The sequence below is a fragment of the Sitophilus oryzae genome, unplaced genomic scaffold, assembly GCF_002938485.1.
Source record: "Sitophilus oryzae breed Bouriz unplaced genomic scaffold, Soryzae_2.0 scaffold_937_pilon_pilon, whole genome shotgun sequence".
NCBI classification, from domain to species: domain Eukaryota; kingdom Metazoa; phylum Arthropoda; class Insecta; order Coleoptera; family Curculionidae; genus Sitophilus; species Sitophilus oryzae.
The window spans coordinates 523,591-547,237 of record NW_022147569.1 but is presented as its reverse complement, the minus strand read 5'-3'; the positions used below and the strand labels follow the sequence as shown (position 1 = coordinate 547,237).

The following is a 23,647-nucleotide window of genomic DNA, read 5'->3' as shown; positions in this document are numbered from 1 at the left end:
ATTTTGAGCAATTCTTTTGATGCGTCTGTCGGTCATTACTGTTGTTTACTTTGGCCTTCCCGATTTTGGCAACTTTTCTAAGTGTCCCCTGTTATTATACGATGAAATTATTTTAGATACACTGTACCGGGGTTACACAAACTGTCTTGAAATATCGGCTTGTTTGTTACCTTCCATGAATGCATTCACAACTCTTTGCTTCAAGCCCTTTACAATTGGAATTCCTCTTGGCATTACTAATCCAGCATAGAAATGTTTAAAAAACATAAAATAAACCTCGCAGTAAAAAAAAGAGAAAGAAAACCTTGTTGTTCGTCCCTATTCGTAATTTGTTCCTCGAGTTTTCCTTTCAAAATATTAGTGAAGAGTTTCATGGTTGTATTGATGAGAGTTATGCCTCTGTAGCTTTCGGGTATAGTTTTTTATCCTCTTTTAAATATAGGAATTGTGACGGTTTTGTGCCATTCTTGAGGAGTTTCTGATGTTTCGAGAATCTTGTTAAATGACAATCTTAGATATTTTACTAGCTCTTTATTGTCTGTTCCTGGCGCTTTTCGGTTCATTCGTGTGTATTAGAGTGTCCGTTATTTCCCAAGTTGATATTTTTTTGGTACCGCCCTCTGAAGTTTTAGTTTTTGGTCTAAAAAAAATTATCCAATGTAAAAAACCCCTAAATTTTTAATTTAAATCGTGCCGAAATCATGATACTTTTCCCATGAAAGAAATCATGATACTTTTCCCTTTGTATGGCTCTAGATCCCAAGGATCGAGAGCCATACTTTTTTCAATAAAACAATATTTCTTTACCAACTTAATGCGCCATCTATGATCAATTGATCAAAACTATAATTTAAGGTTATTGTTTCAATGCCTTTCAGTGTTCGTAAACATGTGTGTCAATTAAAAAGAATGAACAAATTTCGAGTGGTTTTTATCCTAAACATTACTTGTATCGAATTAATTAAATTAAATTAGTTAATTAATAATTTAATTTTATTTTATTAAATTAATTATAAATTTAATTTAATTTAATAATTAGTTAATTAATTATTTTATTTTATTTTATTAAATTAATTATAAATTTAATTTAATTTAATAATTAGTTAATTAATAATTTTATTTTATTTTATTAAATTAATTATTAATTTAATTTAATTAATTCGATACAAGTAATATTTAGGATAAAAACCACTCGAAATGTGTTCATTCTTTTTAATTGACACACATGTTTACGAACACTGAAACGCATTGAAATTAGTTTTGATCAATTGATCATAGATGGCGCAATATTAGTTTTCCATATTTAAGTTGGTAAAGAAATATTGTTTTATTGAAAAAAAGTATGGCTCTAGATCCTTTTTTAGTCAAAATCAAAAGGCGCAATTAAAATTTCCAGTGAATGATAGAAAAATTTGATTATAAACTATGTGCATAACTATGACCACGAATAACTTTTAAAGGAATGTTTTTATGGAAAAAATCTAAGAGACCTTTTTAGTAGAGCGTAAAATTTTGTATTAGAATGTGTCTTTGTCGAAGCTGTAGGTTCATTTGCTTTGGAGATAAACAATTAAATGCAAAAGGTCAGAAAATCCCATGTTATTTAAATGGGAAAAGTATCATGATTTCGGCACGGTTTAAATTAACAATTTAGAGGTTTTTTACATTGGATAATTTTTTTAGACCAAAAACTAAAACTTCAGAGGGCGGCACCAAAAAAAATATCAACTTGGGAAATAACGGATACCCTAGTGTGTAAGAATTATAATTTAATTTATATAGTCGCGGAAAAAAATCGTCATAATTTAAAACTCTGGAAAATATTTTTTGTTTGAAACGTCACAGAAGTACTAATTTTTGCGACGTGATTGACAATATAAAAAACTCATTTTAACGCTTAAGAATAAAAGTAAAGTACTTTTACGCCTAAGCACAAAAGTATGAAAATATATTATTAAACTGACAAAGTGTCAAATTCAACGAGCCTAGCCATAGTTTCTTGATATGGTATTACTTTTAAATCTTTTTCTATTATTTGGAACGTTCGAAATTGTTTAAAAATTATTTGTGGTGTTAAAAAAATAGAATGTTCTATTCAGAGCAAAAATGACTTTTTGCGGCACGTCTGTATGTCAAACGTATAGCCTCGCCACTCGCCACAAAAATTATAATTTTTACTCCTAATAAAACTATATACTATATTTATTTACTTACATTTTACAAATACCTACTAAGGTAACTACATGTAAAGGCCAAAAAATACAAAATATAATTACAATTACTTAAAATGAGACAAAATAGACATGTATTATAAAATATCTAAAAAATAAAAAGACAAGAATCAAAAATAAAAAAAGAGAGCTAACAATCTTGCTCGGCAATATCACAGTGGTCTGATACAATTCATGAAGAGTAGTATAGTGATAATAATATCTAATTATTTCTTAACGCCGATATTTTCAGTGACTTTACAAATCTTTATTATTATAATAAAAATATACAGCTTACCTTGTGTAATATTACTAATAAGTCGTCAAATTTTCCATGTAAGTCCCCACAAATGGTTATTTGCTTTGAGAGCGCTGTGGAAGCTACATTAATATTAGGAAGTTTTTGGAGGGCCTTTATCGATCTCTTCAAGATGTCTGCTACGATTCGTGGTGATAACTTAAAATGCTAAAAAACAATTAAACACGTTATATTACAATCATTTAACGCTTTTCAAAAATAATATAATTATCAGAATCAGATTTTATTTTTTATATCGGTTGTGAAAAGAGTATTGTACAGGGTAGCGCTGCTCATACGCCGCGAAAGCTCCAAGGAGAACTTTAGTTTATATCGAAATGAAATTTTGGCAGCATATGTAGGTTAACTAAAAGCATTTTTCAAAATATATAGAATTATACAGGGTGTTCCCAAAAAAAGTTACACATCAAAGTTGTGTTTTTTCTAATGGAACACCCTGTATATTAATTAATTTTCTTTTAAAAAATCAAAGTGAGTTTTATTAAAAAAGCTTATACCTAAAATCTAATGATTTTGACAAATTTCACATTTTGTGAAAATAAAGAGTAAATTTTAAATTTCGATAACAGCTACTTAAATTTTAGTTGACGTATGTATAGCCTGATATTTAATTACAGTAACCATTGTATGTTAAACCAAATTAAAATTTGACCCGAAAAATTATACAGTGTGAGACAAAATTAATATGGAACTTTAATCACTTTTAAAAGCAAGTTACTCCTTTATTTTAAATGGAACACCCAGTATATTTTTCCGGTATTTAATGGAGAATTTAGATATATTCAAAAATATTATTAAGGTTACGTACCCCTCAGACAAGATTTTCCTAGATATTTTAATTTTTATGATTTTCTGTCAGCAGATCTTTATTATTTGGAAAAATCTAGGGAGGGGGCTGTGTGATATACCTTTTGTTAATTTAATAAAAATTAAAGATTGTAGAGTAAAATACTCAACGGTAATAAAAAGATACAAGTTTAAAGCATATTTTAATTATTACAGAATTAAAACTAGATATAAACCTATAATTATGTGACAAAAATTAACTAGATGAAATCGAATGCTTCCTTTCCTGTTAATTGCATAAAATGATTGTTTTTTCAATAGGAGCTTTTCATCTTAACAGGCATATGTGGAGTTCTACCTCGAAAAACAGCTACAATAATTTCTCTCATGTTGTCAACAATAGTTGGTCGAGTTTTGTAAACACTCTTTTACATATCCCCATAAAAAAAACAGACTAGATAAAATCAGGAGCATTTAAGTATTATATTAGTTGGTGAATGCACACTGCATTCACCAACTAATAGAATCATATCAATTCTCTCGGATGTAGGATAAGTTTGCATTTTCGGCAAATTTTTGAGAATTTTTTTTGTTTTAACTGACACAAAATGATAACTAGTTGATTTGATTTAAAGTACAATAGTTAATTTAACTACATATCAGGCTATACCGGGTGAATTCCAATTTAGGTAGCTTTAATTCTAATTTAAAGATTGTTCTTTATATGTCAAAAACCTTACATTTTAGTCATATACTTTCTCTTATAAAACTCACCGCTATTTTTCTCCCAGAATCCAAAAATCAGTTAATTATTATAATTACAAAAAAACACAACCTTGATATGTAACTTTTTTTGGGTACACCCTGTAGAACTCTCTATATTTTTAAAAAGTGCTCTGAATTAACCTACATATGCCCACAAAATTTCATTTCAATACAAACTGTCGTTCTCCTTGGAGCCACCGCGGCGTATGAGAGGCGCCACCCTGTACAGTACGTGGATCCGTTCTGTAGCAACGGGGCATCCGTAAGGGGGAAAACAAAAGATATAAGATGTCAAAATATAGGTAGTGATCATCAAGAATGCAGATGGAATATGATCCAAAAAAACGGCGTCAACGATGGCTTTGAAATGAAGATGACTGTCATTTTGTTAATAGGCAATGCCATAGATCGGTTTCCAAGCCAACTGGGCGCCTTTTTTTCGATCATACGGTATTATCTTCATTAAAAATCTCAATTTTTTATCGATTTAACATTGAAAAACCATCCTTTGCTTTCTGATTGATAAAGTGCACTATCATTGAACAAAAATTAGTCAGTACCAAAAGTACCGAAAAAACCGGGAAATTCCCGGTTCCAAAAACAGCTCCAGTTCCGGAAACCCTCCATATAACGTAAAAAATTTAAATGAAAATCGCAAAGCAACAAACTGATATAGAGCTTTTTCGGAAGCCTAGGTTACCCTGTAGTAGGGCCCAGATAACTTTTTAAGTATTAACTAGTGTTTTGTTATCGTAACGCGAAAGGTTCCAACTTCAACTCTCTTCTTAAAAGATACGTTTTCATAAAAATAGATCTCTGGACATTTTTGGAGATGACAGTAAAATAATACAGAAAATTTTAAATGTGTCCTAACGCTGTTAAGAAGATCTGGTACATTGAGACAATGGTGTCGCAGCTGGGCTAGGGTAGAAAATTTATTACGCCAACTTTTTTACGAGAATTTTAGTCAAATTTATCCCGAATAAGTTGAGCAAGTTGGAGATTATCTAATTATGAAACCTTAAAATGTATAATCTTAAGAGTGGCAGCTATCGCTTATTCTAAAATCTTACAGTAAGACGACCGCTGGTTATAAGCCAACTAACATTGAGTATCATTGTTATATTCATTAACCGTTACCGATCAAAAATCAGCATGTCAAATTAAGTAAACTGTCACTGTTTTTTACGCTTACACAAATACACGAGCTTAAATAGCGAGTACACAAAAAATTGGTTATAATATTATTTGAAAAGTATTAGTAAGTCCAGATTATGAAATTTCTAAAAAAAATCTATACCCTTTCATAGATTCTTTTTGCCTCAAAACAATTTTGAAATCGGGTTTTTACACTTTTATTTCAAATTTTTCTGTATCCTTCCATTGCCTGAAACTAATTATGTATGATTGGATAAAGAGTGGATGGCTCTCTTCCATGGCTTTTTTTATTTCTTAATTATGTATAGAGTACTTTAGAAACCGAGCTAAAGTTGAGATTTTGCAAAATCTGAGGAAAGAAAATCCCCCTAAAATAACCTAAGTGACCATTGCATATTACACAGCCCAACTCATTGCATATTACACAAAAAGGGCAATATTATTTATAATGTGTTCTTTTTTTATAAATTGGATTAGGATCGAAAGAAATCAACAGAAGTCCTTTGTTTTAAATTTGTCGACGTTTCGCAAAATTTATTTGCATCTTCAGGACACTACAAAGTTAAGAGAGCAAAAAATTACAATCAAATAAAAGTTTTTTCAAAAATTTTTTTTTTTTTAAAAATTTAACAAACAACTTAAAATACATATCAGTGGAATTCCACACATATACAATTGGTAAAACTACCCTAATGTTAACAATTAAATAAAATATATGTATATGTTACTCACATTTAAATCTGGACTTTCTTAGTCATATCCATTAATACACGGATGGTATAGAGGGGAGTGGTATATATCCCTTTTTTCCTTTTTAAAACACATAACACACTTACATAAAAAAAAACATATAACACAATTATGTATAGAGAAATATCACGAAAATCTTTTTTTTTCACAGACAAGCATTGCAGATGTACCTACGTTGACCGTATACAGAGAGCAACTAATTCTAGTTGATAAAATACTAATATAATTTTTTACCTGGAGATAAAGAACAGTTGAAAAAAGAAACATATAAAAATATTATTTGGATTTAAACCATTATTTTGAAGTTATATTATTTAATTTTTGAAAGAATATTAAAATATGCTGTACTCAGGTTTTCTACGTCTGTTCTTTTATTAACGCAATTTTTGTTTTTTTGGATTTCTATCATCTCTGCAAATAATCTTTTCTTATAATTAGATTGTGTTTGTAAAATAGTGGTATTGTCAAAATCGAAGTTATGGCCTGTCTCTATTTTGTGTTCTACTAATGCGGTAGGATTAGATTTCAAAAGAAAGTTCCTTTGATCATTTTTATGTTCATTCAATCTTTGTTTTAAATATCTACCGGTCTGCCCAACATAGCTTTTAGGACATTGAGTACAAGGAATGTTATTATTATGCCGGATTTCAGTTCTTTTTTATTCTTTGATTTTGTTTTTGAAAAGAACCGTCTCTTTATGGTGTTATGACTCCTTGTTGTAATTTTTATTTTTTCCTGTTTTTTTGTAGTATGACCCTTAAATGTGTTTTTAATTTGTTCTGACAGACAGTCGATATAAGGTATTTTACAATAAACTTCTCTATCATTTTGGTTAGTAGATTTTACAACGGTTTTCTTGTTAAGAATTTTTTTAATCATAGATATTGGATAATTATTTTTAATCAACATGCTTTCGATATATTTTAAATTTTTATTATGAAAATTAATTGATGATAGTGATGTAGCTCTGATTTTCAGGTTATTAATAACATTAATTTTTTGTTTCAAAGAATGTTCGGAGGAATAATTGAGAAATCTCTCAGAGAATGTCGGCTTGTGATACCAATCTGTCTCTATTAATTGATTGTGTCTAATTAGTCTCACGTCAAGGAATGCTATGCTGTTGTTTATTTCTTTCTCCAATGTAAATTGTAGTTTAGGGTGATAACAATTAAATATGTCTAATATACTTTGTTCTTGATTAATAGGAATTGAAGTTATAATATCATCAACATAACGTTTAAAAAACGGCAATTGAAAAGGAAGTTTTTTAATACATTGATCCTGTAAATCCTGCATAACTAAATCAGAACAAATCGGTGATAAACAATTACCCATTCCCAGTCCATATATCTGTTGATAAAACTCATCTTGGTATTGAAAGTAGTTGTTATCAAAAATAAATGTTAACAGTTCAACAAATCTATGTAAGGGAAAAAACGTTTTTAAACGTTATGTTGATGATATTATAACTTCAATTCCTATTAATCAAGAACAAAGTATATTAGACATATTTAATTGTTATCACCCTAAACTACAATTTACATTGGAGAAAGAAATAAACAACAGCATAGCATTCCTTGACGTGAGACTAATTAGACACAATCAATTAATAGAGACAGATTGGTATCACAAGCCGACATTCTCTGAGAGATTTCTCAATTATTCCTCCGAACATTCTTTGAAACAAAAAATTAATGTTATTAATAACCTGAAAATCAGAGCTACATCACTATCATCAATTAATTTTCATAATAAAAATTTAAAATATATCGAAAGCATGTTGATTAAAAATAATTATCCAATATCTATGATTAAAAAAATTCTTAACAAGAAAACCGTTGTAAAATCTACTAACCAAAATGATAGAGAAGTTTATTGTAAAATACCTTATATCGACTGTCTGTCAGAACAAATTAAAAACACATTTAAGGGTCATACTACAAAAAAACAGGAAAAAATAAAAATTACAACAAGGAGTCATAACACCATAAAGAGACGGTTCTTTTCAAAAACAAAATCAAAGAATAAAAAAGAACTGAAATCCGGCATAATATATAACATTCCTTGTACTCAATGTCCTAAAAGCTATGTTGGGCAGACCGGTAGATATTTAAAACAAAGATTGAATGAACATAAAAATGATCAAAGGAACTTTCTTTTGAAATCTAATCCTACCGCATTAGTAGAACACAAAATAGAGACAGGCCATAACTTCGATTTTGACAATACCACTATTTTACAAACACAATCTAATTATAAGAAAAGATTATTTGCAGAGATGATAGAAATCCAAAAAAACAAAAATTGCGTTAATAAAAGAACAGACGTAGAAAACCTGAGTACAGCATATTTTAATATTCTTTCAAAAATTAAATAATATAACTTCAAAATAATGGTTTAAATCCAAATAATATTTTTATATGTTTCTTTTTTCAACTGTTCTTTATCTCCAGGTAAAAATTATATTAGTATTTTATCAACTAGAATTAGTTGCTCTCTGTATACGGTCAACGTAGGTACATCTGCACTGCTTGTCTGTGAAAGGAAAAGATTTTCGTGATATTTCTCTATACATAATTGTGTTATATGTTTTTTTTTATGTAAGTGTGTTATGTGTTTTAAAAAGGAAAAAAGGGATATATACCACTTCCCTCTATACCATCCGTGTATTAATGGATATGACTAAGAAAGTCCAGATTTAAATGTGAGTAACATATACATATATTTTATTTAATTGTTAACATTAGGGTAGTTTTACCAATTGTATATGTGTGGAATTCCACTGATATGTATTTTAAGTTGTTTGTTAAATTTAAAAAAAAAAAAAAATTTTTGAAAAAACTTTTATTTGATTGTAATTTTTTGCTCTCTTAACTTTGTAGTGTCCTGAAGATGCAAATAAATTTTGCGAAACGTCGACAAATTTAAAACAAAGGACTTCTGTTGATTTCTTTCGATCCTAATCCAATTTATAAAAAAAGAACACATTATATATTATTGAATCGACAACAATAAAAACAATATTATTTATATTTGATTGTTATGAAATTGTTCAAATCTTTGTTATTTTAAATTCAACCTATGTATATTATTTAAAAAATCACTAGTCAAGATTAATAAAATTGCTTTTCAACCATATATCATGTTCCTATACCTAAATCTTCCGGTTTCTTAAGTAGAGCTATTTAAAAATTAATAATAATTCTATTATTACAGTTTCATTTCAAAAATTTCGTTACCATGGGAATTTTAGAAATTTAGCACGTAAACTCTAATGGATACTTATAAAGTTTGAATATTTGTCATGGTAACGATTTTCTTTAAACGAAATAATTATAATAGAATTATTATCTTTTAAATGGCTTTACTGAAGAAACCAGAAGCTTTAGGTATAGGAACATGATATTTCTTTGAAAAGCAATTCTATTTGGGTTTCGATTTTTTAAATAATATACATATGCTCAAATTTAAAATAACAATATTTTGAACGATTTTATAACAATTATTAGTATATAGACCTAGACCTAAAATAGCCGAATAGAAGAAAAAATTTATAAAGTTTTGATATGTTGAGATTAGATGCACCAAAAGGAGACTTTTCAAATCAAAAGAGTTCTTAACCCTAAAGTGTGAGCTTCACCCCAAAAAAACAATTACGCCCCTCGATGGTTTTTCGCTTTTTTCTCAGAACCCTGTCCCACAAATACGACCTTTTGGTCCCACAAAAAAAATTATACTTATCAAAAATATTCCTTATAAAATTTTCTACAAAAAAGTTCTATTCATTATTTATATTTGTCCAATGTATTTTGAGCAATAATCGTTTGAAAAATGAAGTACAAAAAAAATACAGGTCGCCTTTCAAATTATAGTCTCCCAAGGTATTTTAACGTATTAAATATACACGCAACAGATATAATACTGTATAATATAAACAAAAACATTGCCTATTCCACTAAACTAACATTCATACTTTCATCTACATATTGTCATCGTCTATAGTTTCGAGAATGTGCTCAGTATTCGAACAACTTTCCCCACGACAGGTTCCGCACATAGTTTCACATCTCATGCCGGCTTTTATGCAACTGCATCTTTTTACACAATCTTGTTTGCAGTTGCACGTTATTAATGACATAATTGAAGCAGGGGCAGACGATTCTGTTGTATATAAAGGTGGCAGGGTGTTGTTGATTTTCTTCCAGCCCCACTGGTCGGGTTTTATAGGTTGTTCTTGCCATATTTGTACTTGAAGATATGTTTTCCGGGAATGTTGTCTAGCTGCAGTAGATGTGGGAGGCAATTTTGATAGAAGTACCGTGCTGTTTGCTTGACCAACTAACTGTCAATAAGTTAGTTAACAAGCGTATCTTAGTTTCAACAAGCGTATATTTGCTCACTAAGGCTCCCTTTTGTCGGTAGCCATAGCGGTTATTTTTTTGGATTTAAAAAATTTTAATACTGTGGAGTATTTACCCTTGTCCCTCAGCACTATTGGCGGGAGTTTGCCTTTAATTTTGGGTGCCTGCTCTGTAGCTGGAGATGTCGAAGCGGCTGTAGCTGGCTGCGGTGCGGCTGTAGCTGGTTGCGAAGCCGGGACAGGGCCGGGCGCTGCTGGTTCAGCCTGCACTTGGTTAGTTGGTAATGGGAGGAAGTCTTCCCTCCTATCTTGTTTGCGAGGGCCTCTCTTAGTTCTCTTCCTCCTCTTCCTACCTGCAGGCTCGGTGAAGTTATCCGAGTCCTCCGAAATCGTAGACGGCAATTCGGCCTCCACAGCGTCCATTGGTCTGGATTCCGACGTAGATGGCGTCGGCTGCTGGTCGCTGCGCTCTGCCGTACCTGACAGCTTATCCTGTAGTTCTCCTGTACTTATCCTAAGTATCCGGTTCTCTTCTAGAATCTCGGTGTAAGCACTCTGCATGGTTTTATACATCTGCATCAGCGAGTTGTATTGGTCTTTCATGACCTGCATCTCTTGCCTCAGCATATCTAATTCGTTAACGCAAGGCTGCGATAACTCGTCTCCTGATCGGGAGTCTTCGTCTGATTGGACTATTATCTCCTCTAACTGGCTTGACGCCGCCATAGCGACGTTACAGCGGGCCAACTCTCTATTGCTCCTCTTGGGGGAGCCCTTGGGCATAAAAACAACTAGTAGTTTAGTCTAGTAGGACGCCATAGTAGTACGTTTTGTACTCAAATGCTATTCTCTGCTTTTCGTTTGTCAGATTGAGGGTTACAGCAAAGTCGGCCTGACGATGGAGATAAATCTCCGAAACCGTTGTCAAACTATGACTTTGTGAATGTTAAATTGTATTTTTTATACGTTAGAGTTTTTGTCTAATTCGAACAAGTTTTAAATTCTAGAATGCATTTCGGGAACGCTTACCGTAGGTACTATAATATAGTAGTGTAGACAGCACAGCAAATTACATTTGACAATGATAAAATCATCCGATTTTAACTAATTTAAGGAAAACTAAATCTATTTTTAAATTGACTTATTAACTGAACAAGTAGCAATGCAAAACCGGGCAAATTCCAACAATTAAGGTACGGTTTTGCATTGTTATCTGTGCAGTTTTATTTTATTAAATAGATGCAATTTTTCTTAAATCAATTAAAATCAACTTGTCCAAAATTGTTGAAATCTGGCATGCATATTCAGCGAACCTTTAAAAAACTTGTTTACGACTTCACTGTAAAATTAACGGGGGAACCAATATGTTCAAAAATTGCATGGCATTTCCTATGTTTCCAACGACTATGCACCACCCGGTATATCATTTGAATAGAAATAAAACTATCTAATTTTTATTCAAGTCATTTTAATTGCTATTTCACCATTAAAATTTTAGAAGCAGTATAGCAATGTAAATTCGATATAGTAATAAGAAACTGTTTCTTTAAGATGGCAGTATATTTAAATCAAAAAGTTTAATGCTATTTCAATTAAATGAAATTACTAATTTTCACTCCCTGCTGGACAAGCCGTCAGCATAATTTTCGTGATTCAATATCGTCCATTTCAATACGTATTCTATTCCATCCTTTAACCAAATAAACAATGGCTTAATTTGAATCATAATGGCCAGTAAAGCTGAATTATAAAGTAATGGAAGTTGTTTGCGACGCTTCACACAAATTCTAATTTAAACTGGAACCAAATTATCATTCCAAATTGCTTTCAGTAGTTGATATCACCGGTAAAATACAACTTTGAAATTATCATTTTAACAACACCTACTTCTTAATCGTTTTGATATTGGTGGCACAAAATAATGATGCATCAACGGGTGTCAAAAAATTAACGTTGTAAAGATAATAAAAAATGTAAAATATTATACAGTGTCAAAAAATAGTGTATCTAACTTTGGCGGGCGATTCATTGGTGGATAATAAAATAAAACGTTTCTTATGATCATATGCCCTTAAATTGCGTCCCAAAGAAGTTACAGCCTCGAAATGTCAAATAGAAATAATATATTTTGTTTATTTTTTAGATTTTTTTTTAAATTTAAATTTGATACTCTTACACATATTTTAATGCCAATGTATTTTCCATTAGGGTAGAGAGAGAGAGAGAGAGTACTACTGAATTATCGTATGGCTATACATGCAAGAAAACCAGACTCTTAAACATATACATAAAATAAACGACAATGTAAATGAAAACATTACAATGTAAATATAAAAAAACAAGTATATGATAAAAAGACAACATAAAAAACGTATTTACGAACAATACACTTGTATTGTTATAATGTATTGTTGTGTATATACTTGTTTTTTTATATTTACATTGTAATGTTTTCATTTACATTGTCGTTTATTTTATGTATATGTTTAAGAGTCTGGTTTTCTTGCATGTATAGCCATACGATAATTCAGTAGTACTCTCTCTCTCTCTCTCTCTACCCTAATGGAAAATACATTGGCATAAAATATGTGTAAGAGTATCAAATTAGAATTTAAAAAATCTAAAAAATAAACAAAATATATTATTTCTATTTGACATTTCGAGGCTGTAACTTCTTTGGGACGCAATTTAAGGGCATATGATCATAAGAAACGTTTTATTTTATTATCCACCAATGAATCGCCCGCCAAAGTTAGATACACTATTTTTTGACACTCTGTATAATATTTTACATTTTTTATTATCTTTACAACGTTAATTTTTTGACACCCGTTGATGCATCATTATTTTGTGCCACCAATATCAAAACGATTAAGAAGTAGGTGTTGTTAAAATGATAATTTCAAAGTTGTATTTTACCGGTGATATCAACTACTGAAAGCAATTTGGAATGATAATTTGGTTCCAGTTTAAATTAGAATTTGTGTGAAGCGTCGCAAACAACTTCCATTACTTTATAATTCAGCTTTACTGGCCATTATGATTCAAATTAAGCCATTGTTTATTTGGTTAAAGGATGGAATAGAATACGTATTGAAATGGACGATATTGAATCACGAAAATTATGCTGACGGCTTGTCCAGCAGAGAGTGAAAATTAGTAATTTCATTTAATTAAAATAGCATTAAACTTTTTGATTTAAATATACTGCCATCTTAAAGAAACAGTTTCTTATTACTATATCGAATTTACATTGCTATACTGCTTCTAAAATTTTAATGGTGAAATTGCAATTAAAATGACTTGAATAAAAATTAGATAGTTTTATTTCTATTCAAATGATATACCGGGTGGTGCATAGTCGTTGGAAACATAGGAATTTTAAAATTGTTATTTCATTTCCCCCGTTAATTTTACAGTGAAGTCGTAAACAAGTTTTTTAAAGGTTCGCTGAATATGCATGCCAGATTTCAACAATTTTGGACAAGTTGATTTTAATTGATTTAAGAAAAATTGCATCTATTTAATAAAATAAAACTGCACAACCGTACCTGCAAATTCCATTAGGGTAGAGAGAGAGAGAGAGAGTACTACTGAATTATCGTATGGCTATACATGCAAGAAAACCAGACTCTTAAACATATACATAAAATAAACGACAATGTAAATGAAAACATTACAATGTAAATATAAAAAAACAAGTATATGATAAAAAGACAACATAAAAAACGTATTTACGAACAATATATATATATATATATATATATATATATATATATATATATATATATATATATATATATATATATATATATATATATATACATATATACAGTAAAATACGTCCCATTTCGGCCACTTCTAAAAAGCGGTCACTTCTGTTAGCGGTCAATTTTCAGTTGTTTGAATTAATCTTAGGGGAATCCTATATTAAAATATTTCTCAATAACGTTAATTCCGAAAGCGGTCACCGGCCGCTTCAAAGGTACATTTTAGGGGAAAAACCCATTAAATCTATTGCCCAATACCGGCCAAAAACCGAACCCTTCGAACCTTTTTTTTTGTCTAACAAGAGCTGTTTCAGGACACTTTAGGAAAGTCCAAGCAATAAACATTTATAATTTGTTTGAGAAATAGGTACAGAGAGTGACAAATACAATACAAATTCGTCAGTAGTTTGCTGAAATTTTTGGGAGATATAGAATCAGTTTAGTTTCTTACTCTGAAAGAACAGCAACCATGTCTTTGAAACGTAAACGTTTGTCTATTAAAGAGAAATTAAATATTGTCGCGGAAAGTGAAAAATATAACAGCAGTGCTCGAAAGTTGGCGGAAAAGTTTGGTGTTGGAAGAACGCAAGTGAACGACATTTTAAAAAACAAAGTGGAATTAAAAAAAATGTTTGAAGAAGAAGGATGCAATGCAGATAAAAAACGAAAGTTTCCTAAAACAGAAGGATTTGCAATCGATCAACTAGTTTACGAATGGTTTTGTAAGGCAAGGAACAAAAACATACCCATATCGGGAACCTTAATTCGGGAAAAAGCTCTTGAGGTATCTACATCCTTGAAACTTAGTGAATTTAAGGCTTCAACTGGCTGGTTAAATAAGTTTTGCAAGAGACATAATATTAACTTCAAAACAATTTGTGGTGAGTCTGCAGATGTGGATGAAGTGACTGTTGAAGACTGGAAAACAAAATTAACAGCAATCATTAAGGAATACGACACTAAAGACATTTTTAATGCAGACGAAACAGGGCTTTATTATATGGCAATGCCAAACAAAACCTTTGCTTTAAAGAATGATAAATGTGCTGGCAAAAAATCAGCTAAACAACGAGTGACACTGCTTTTCTGTTGCAGCATGCATGGTGAGAAGGAAAATCCGCTAGTTATAGGTAAGAGCAAAAACCCGAGATGTTTTAAAGGAGCGCATGTAGATAAATTGCCGATAGAATGGGTATCCAACAAAAAAGCTTGGATGACGACAGATATAATGACATCTTGGCTCAAAACCTTTGACACCAAAATGAAACGGCAGGGTAGAAAAGTTCTTTTATTTTTGGATAATGCCACGTCTCACCCAAAAATAGAACTTGAAAATGTTCGTATAATTTTTTTTCCTCCAAATACGACATCTCATTGCCAGCCGTTGGACCAAGGAATTATTCAAAATTTTAAATTAAAATATCGTCAATTTTTTATTAAAAGACTTTTGACTTTTACTAATACCGAAGAAACGATGGAAAAGGCTAAAGAGAGCATAAATTTGGCAAGTACTATGGTGTGGATAAGTACAGCATGGAAAAATGTTACATCGAACACTATAAAAAAATGTTTCCAAAAAGCGGGATTTGCAACCGTCAAAGGGGACGATGCATTTGACGAAGAGGACGACATTCCTTTAAGTCAGTTATCTTCAATTTTAAAAAACATGCCAGGAAGTCCAGATCTTAAAGAATATCTGACAGTCGATTCAGATGTCCCTACGGAAAATCCTAGTTTAGAGATGCAGGGAATAATCCAGGAATTTACAAACAACAAGGACAGACAGGACTCCACTCAAGCCGAAGAGGAAGAAGATGAAGGCCAAGACATTCTGTGTTCATCTATAAATAATATGAGTGAAGTATGTGAAAAATTAAGAGACATTCAGAATTTTTTGGTGATTCAAAACAAAGACGAACTAGCGGTTGATATTGCCCATACTTTGATGAAATTTGAAAGTGAAATTACAAAAATCAAAATTAAAAATTTAAAGCAGACTACCATTAATCAGTTTTTCACCATATAAAATAAGGTTATCATTTTGTAACTTTTTAAAGTCAATTGTACATATGTATATAAGAATACCTATGTGTAAAATACATATGTATACATTGTAAGTTTTTTTTCAAAAATTCTTATGTAATAAAGTTTTTTGTAACAACTGAATTATTTTTTGTGCCAAAAATCTAAAACTGAAGATCATTTATTAACACTTATTGTGTGTTTGTACTACATGCTCGTACTTAATTTTAATTACTTTGCACGTTTCCAAAATAAAGGCATTTTACATTGGTATCTGTATTTTATTGTTCCCAATAGTGGCCACTTCCCTTAACGGCCACATTCCTTTGAAAATTTTTGTGGCCGCTATATGGAAGTTTTACTATATTGACATCTAGATGCCCTATCCATTCCAAAGCTGGTGTAGAAGCCTCCAAAAAGTTCCCTCCAGACTTCACCGTAAGCGCGTAGGTTGCATTCTCTAGTTATGTGGTGGATGGTTTGGCGAGGGGATCCGCAATCACATTCTGGGGAAGGTATTTTACCCCACTTATAAAGGGAATCCGCACATCTTCCATGGCCAGAGCGTATCCTGTTTATAGTTGACCATGTTTTCCGGTTTAGATAATAGATATTTTCGAATCAGGAGTAATAATAATAATAATAAATAATCTTTATTTCAAAAGTATGTTAAATAACATAAAATGAAACAGAGTCAAAAACAAAAATAACTTAACCTAGTTTTATGAATAATTTACATTAATTTACAGATAGGTAATCCTTTAAATTATATGGTTCCAAATCTATTAAAAATTTATACAAATGATTTTTGAAAGGCACGATATTATCTATTTGTTTTATATAATCGGGTAGGTTATTAAACAATTTCAAACAATAATAATATGGTCCTAATTCTGTTAATTTAAGCCTGCGGACTGGATAATTATAATCAGAATGCCTGGTGTTATATAATATCTGTGGCTTATCAATGTCAAATAGGTTTTTATTTAAAAAAAAAAAAATAAAGTGCACTCCTGAATTAAAATAGCTGTCACTGTTAGTCTATTATTCACTTTGAACTTATTCCTACATGATTCCCTAATTTTCATGCCTAACATAACGCGTAAGGCTTTTTTCTGAACTAAAAATATTTTATGTAGTTCATTTGTACTTCCGTATATCACCATTCCATACCTGATGTTACTTTCAAATATGGCGTGGTATACACTTTTTAAAGTTTTAAAATCTAAATATTTTTTTAATATGCTTAGGTTATAGATCGATCTAGAGATTTTCTGAACAACATGTTTAACATGTAAACTCCATGAAAGATTTTTGTCTAGATATAATCCTAAAAATTTTACGTTGTTTTCTGGTGTTAAATGTGTATCGTCTGTAAGAATAATATCCGATTCTTGTATATTCGTGCGCTTCGTTTGAAAGAAAATAATTTTAGTTTTAGTTTTGTTCAAAATAAGCTGATTTTTGTTAAACCAAATATTTGCATTGTCTATAATTTCCCTTGACCTGTCTAACAACTCTGGCATATTTTTTGCTTTAATGAGGAGATTTGTATCGTCAGCATATGTCACTATGTTACAATAATTAATATTTTCTGTTATTTCTAATATATCATTTATATACAGTAAGAATAAAATTGGACCGATTACACTTCCCTGAGGTTACACTCCCTAGAGTTATATCGTCACTTTCAGATTTGACACCAATGAGTATAGGTGCGCATCAGCCATTTTTCTCAATAACTGAAGCCACTGCTCTGGAGAATTGTAGTTACTGCTTTTCAGCTGTTCAGCTGTTCGCAAATGTGGATTTCTCGACTTCAGTCTATTCACCTGTAAAGCAGGAAGTGTTTCATGGACAGGTAATGTTAGGGTAGCTATTATTTCATCAAATTCTAAGAAGATCCTCGTTTCTGTGTAGATTTGGAGGTAGAATGTTACTCAGAACTGGAAGCCAGTAACTAGGTGTGGATCTGATTGTCCCTGTAATCAGCAGCATGGTGTTGTTCAGCTGTCTGTCTACGAGATTTGTGTGGTGGCTGTTTAACCACACGGGTGCACAATACTCTGCCACACTGAATACTAAACCAAGGGCGGAGATCCGAAGTGTTGTTGGTTTTGCACCCCAAGAAGTACCATAAAGTTTTTGTATAATAATGTTTCGTGTTCTGATTTTACCAGCAACATTTTCTAGGTGTTTTCGAAATGATAGTGTACGGTTTAGAGTAATCACCAGATATTTTGGTTATTTGTTAGTAATTTCAATAAATGAAAATTAAAGCTAGGAATTTATTATGTAAAATAGGTAAATACAGTTTAGTAACAACAGGTGCCTATGCATTGATTTCAGGAGATTAATTTATTGAAAATTTCTTTACATTTTATAATTTTAAAATAATAAGAAAACTCCTTAAAGCCAACTGGCAGTAAGCGCCATTCAAAAATTTAAGAATAGGACCAAATAAAAGATGTCTAGTTTTTGACCTCCCTAAAATTATTATCGATTGACATTCGCCAGCCGTCTTTGATGCCGTTTTTTTTCGATCGTATGGTACATAAAAGTACTTAATATTTAACCTATTTATTATGGTGAATAGAATAGATATACTGAAATTATATAGTAGGTAATGTATTAATTTTAAACTATTAACGGAAGCTGTAATATAAATTGATTATACTGAACAGCTGTTAAGGGTAGTTAGTTAATTTTACATGGTCAATGTAAATTGCACATTTTACAACAACGACCCCAGTTTATTTGCCTTTAGGTTTAATTTATATTAGTTCTGTTTTAAGCGCATTACAATTTATTACTGTCATTACATAGACTATTCAGTGTATATTAACCAGAAGGAATAAATTCACGAATACATTAATGGGAACGTGTACGAAAGAACGCACTGACATGACGCGTCGATTGACATTTTTAATTGTAAATATTTTTCAAAATAGTTTTTATCTAGGGTAATTATTAGGACTGGCCAATACCAACTTTTTATTTTTAATGCATAATCCTGTATAATATTCAATTTATGATTTTTTTAGATAGGATATGAATTTCTCTAGAAATAATTCTTGTGGAATGTCCTAACGATATTTTTAACGGTTTCGGAAATATTAAGTGATCTTAGCAAATGATTTTCTCACCAAAGCACAGTTTCATTTTTATAATCGTAATAATAAATTTATACTGGAATTAAGACAGAAAACCCTTTTTAAACGAGCCCTGTTTTGTTTATATCGGTTAACTTAAACCAGAATTATCCTTATTTAAAAAAAAGAAGTTTAACCTTGCCCACCACTTTATTTTATGAGATAGAGCAAAATACGCTATATAAAAAAAATATATCGCATAGATTATAATAGCAATGTTTAAAATACCTCTTCGCCTATACATTTTTGATTATACAACTCTATGTATATTTTTCCTATATAGAAGAATCTGATTAATAACTGATAATAATTTAAGTCTAAATGAAACGTTCTCCAACCTAGTGTGAGTACATATCAATGTAAAACCTCTGACTAGAGGTAGGGGACTCAAAAAACTCAGTCTTTTAGTTGGTATAAGGCTTTAGTTGGTATTATGTGGTATAAGCCTTTATTGATTAGAAACAACAACGAAGAGTTTTTCTTTTGAAAAATTGGATTGTAATTGGAATTATAACTCTTAACTTATTCTAACTTATATAACAAAAAATAGAAAATATCGTCCCATTGCTGCCAAAAGTCACTAACTTACTTTTTATTACTTCCGAGAAAAATGCGTCTAAAAATGAATTGCATTGCATAAAGAGTTTACAGTTAGTAACTATTCGGTATTAAAATAAAACATAAATAGCCAGAAATCGTAGTTAATGACTTTTGCAATCGATTATCCGCTTCAAAACATAGTTAGTGATTGAATTTGGTTGTTCGGAAAAATGTTAGTTAGTGACTTTTGGCAGCAATAGGACGATATATCCTACAAAATACATTTGACTAATAAATAAGTAAATATCTCTGAATATTGCATTAGAATATAATATAAATACTGTCTTATTACACGCTCCTTTTCCCGTCATCTAAAACGTTCTTGAAAGGATTTTCCCAACCTTATCTGAGAATTGCTTTTTAGTTACGCCTCTTGTTCAACTTAAATTGAGTATTATTGCCCTTTCTGATTGTAATTTAGTTGTTTTAATTTCCTACTAAGCTTCCCATAATATGTTTGTGATTAATTTATTGTGATAATGATTTTTAATCTTTTTTTATTATTTTTTTTAACTTTTTAAATTTGTTTGTGATTGTATTTTATAACCTGACCTCTGTATGACTATATTAGAATTGTTTAACTATTCTGATTGTAATTTGATTATTTTAGCTTTCTGGGCCTGAAGATGGGAATTAAATGAATCCCGAAACATGTCGCCCCAATTTTAAATCAAATGAAATTTTGAAATAAACATCCTAAAAGATTGTGACTCTTTTGAGTCCCCTGTCCCTCGCCAGAGGTTTTACAATAATCATTTAAGTGATTATAGCTTGGTGGCCATATTGTAATTGTCATTTTTTGAAATATTAATTCAGAAGTCATTTCTGTCAGTTCCACAAAATATCCCGTCAAACAATGGTAGTTTTGTTATTAATAATAATTATTATAATAAAAATATTTAAGATAAGAAGGATATATGTACTTTATTTCGTTGTATAATCTTTTGCATACAATTCGATGTTTCGGGATTACCTAATACTTTTGTCCGACACTCAATGCGATACCGGAAACACTACTCCTCCTTCAGAGTCGTAGTGTTGCCGGGTAACGCATTTCGTGTTAAGTAAAAGTATTATTCGGTAATACCGAAACATCTTGTGGTATTACATTCGAGAAAAAAATTCTTTTCTTATTGGCCATCACAGATGCGCCCCGGACTAGCCATCACAGATGCGATATCTCTTGGCCTGTTTACTTCTTAGAATTTTTTACCCAAAGTTATACGATAAGTAGTTTACAGAGATACAGCCGGCGTCAATTCTTATTTGGCCACCCGGTGCATGAAGTATGTCTAGAATTGTGTGAAGAATCTAAAAATTGAATAATATTCAAGGTTTTGCACTTAAAATAAGAAAGTCGGTAGTGGGCACTGTTATATGACATGACGTACCTTATCCAAAAAGTATTTGTTGAAAAAAATGCGCAAATAAAAATATAACCTAGGTATGTGTTCCAGCGTCAACAACAACAACAAACAACGCTTTATTTTACAAAAAGCTAAAATAGCTTCATTGACAAAGCATTTACAAAACAAACAAAAGCACAAAAAAATATACAAATAATAAAAAAATATCATCCAATACAAATCATACAATTCAAAAAAAATACGTCATTAAAATTACAAATAAAACATAGATGGACATTGCAGAACTCAGGCGTATCAATAAAATTTTACAATAGGAAAATTCATGTAAGAGTTATAAAATATTAAATATTAAATACCTTTTAGACCTTTAACCAGTGTGTGAGATGATCAAAATTTTCAAATTCACAATTGTTCATGATTAAACATCAACAAAAAAATAGTTTACCGCATAGGTACCTATAGGGCAAAGTATGTTTCCAGAGCTTTGCGAAATCGGGAAAGAATGAGAGTGACTTGATATTCAAAGGCAGATGATTGTACATTTTTTTGGCATTGTACAGGGTGTCCCACTAAGAATAGCTCTCGACTGTATCTCGGAAAGTATTAGTCGTAGAGCTTGCGGAAAAAAATATTTATAACTGAAGAGAACATGAGAAATTGCTGGAAATTGTTTTCAAGTTTGTAGAGCTACCGTTTCTAGAGGGCGCAACTGCTATTACAAATAATAAAAAGGAGTTTTTACACAATTTTGCCTAGATAACGGATACTATAAATAATAGATTCATAATCTTCAGTAAATTTTGCATATTTTTTGTTAGAACCATTTTTCCCTATCTGCCAAAATAAAGTGGTGGGGGAAGGTTAGATCTGTTTTTATTTAAACATTAATAACTCCGGATTGGATGAACGGAATCTAACAAACGGAGGCTCGTTTAAAAGAGCGTTTCTTACTCTATATTATAGTGTATAAACAATAATAATAAGCTGTTGAACGTAGACGCTAGGGGACGCTGTCTTACAATTTAACAAACATTGCGCGTTTTTTCAAAAAAATTAAATGCGATAGTATATATAATTTTAGCTGATAGTAAAGAGTAATAAATGTTTAAAAAGTCAGCGAAAACCGCATCTTGATATCCTCTTTCAAACCGAAAATATTAGCAAAATTATAATAAATACAAAAACAATCCCTTAATTACCTTATTTTTTTAACACGGTTACAGTAGCCCTCTTATTTATGACCATTCTAATAACAAAAATAAGATAGAAATGATTAGTTTATTATAAAATCGACAATATACCAGAATACGATATAATACCAGATGTATTAACATCTAATAATTAAGATATCAATGACAGTGAATAAGAAACGACGCCTCAGTGAAGTCATGGTAGGCTTTGGAAAAAGATGCTTTTGACGTAATAGTATAAATGTCAAAGAGTTATTAAATCAACATTTTGATCGTCTTATCAGCGTTTTTTCTCTTTTGAAGAAAGGCATTTTTAAAAAAGCAATCAAAAGATAAAAAACGCTGCTGAGACTATCAAATTGTTGATATAATAATATTTTGAGTTTAAACTATCTCTTTAAAAGCAACTTTTTTCCAAAGCCTACCATGAATTTACTGAGGTGTCGTTTCTTAGTCACTCTCATTGATATCTTAATTATTAGATATTAATACACTTAGTATTATGGTATTCTGGTACATTGTCGATTGGTATTTTTTATTAAATAAAACCAATGTTTTAATATTTAGGAACAAACACCCTCATTTATAATAGCACACAGAGCAACTGTCTTACTGAATTAATTTGAAACATCCAGCTGAGACTCTTTGTTACGTACATCAATTTATGGTCAAAGCTTTGAGATAAAACGGATATCCTAACAAATTTACTTAATCAATACTGACAAATAAATAGACAGAATTCTCATTTCAAGTTGATTAGGATTCAATTGGGTTAAATATTTCCTATCAATATAAGTAATCTCATTTTATAAACAAAATATATAACAGTAAAAACAAGTAAGGTATTACGTTTTGGCAAGTTCTTCGTTTAATATTTTTAATTAAAAAAAACAGCAATTAGTTTGGGAGGCAGGGATTTTCCGGAGAAATTCTTTTTTTTTTGGAGAGTTTCCATCATCATATGACGAAAAAAAACTAAAAATATATAGCCCTTATCAAATAAACTTTTAGTCAGGTGATTAAACTTGACCGGCACAGCGATGCCCACTTTTACATATTTTCTATGAATCAAAATATTTTAGGAAAAAAATTAATAATAATAAATAGTTAAACAGTAACTATTTACATCAACAAAACTCACCTTCTTAACAGCACTTAAGGGACATAAAAAGCCATTACTAGCGCTTTCCCGTTC

General features: G+C 30.6%; 1 protein-coding gene across 1 annotated transcript in view; it reads right to left on the bottom strand.

Moving 5' to 3' along the window:
* The window catches only part of LOC115890887 (serine/threonine-protein phosphatase rdgC), a 494,608-nt gene that overhangs the window by 65,371 nt on the left and 405,590 nt on the right, over window positions 1-23,647 (bottom strand). The window contains exon 7 of the mRNA XM_030911238.1: window positions 2,509-2,676. Within this exon, the coding sequence (XP_030767098.1) occupies window positions 2,509-2,676 (168 nt within the window). The remainder of the gene's footprint in view (window positions 1-2,508; window positions 2,677-23,647) is intronic.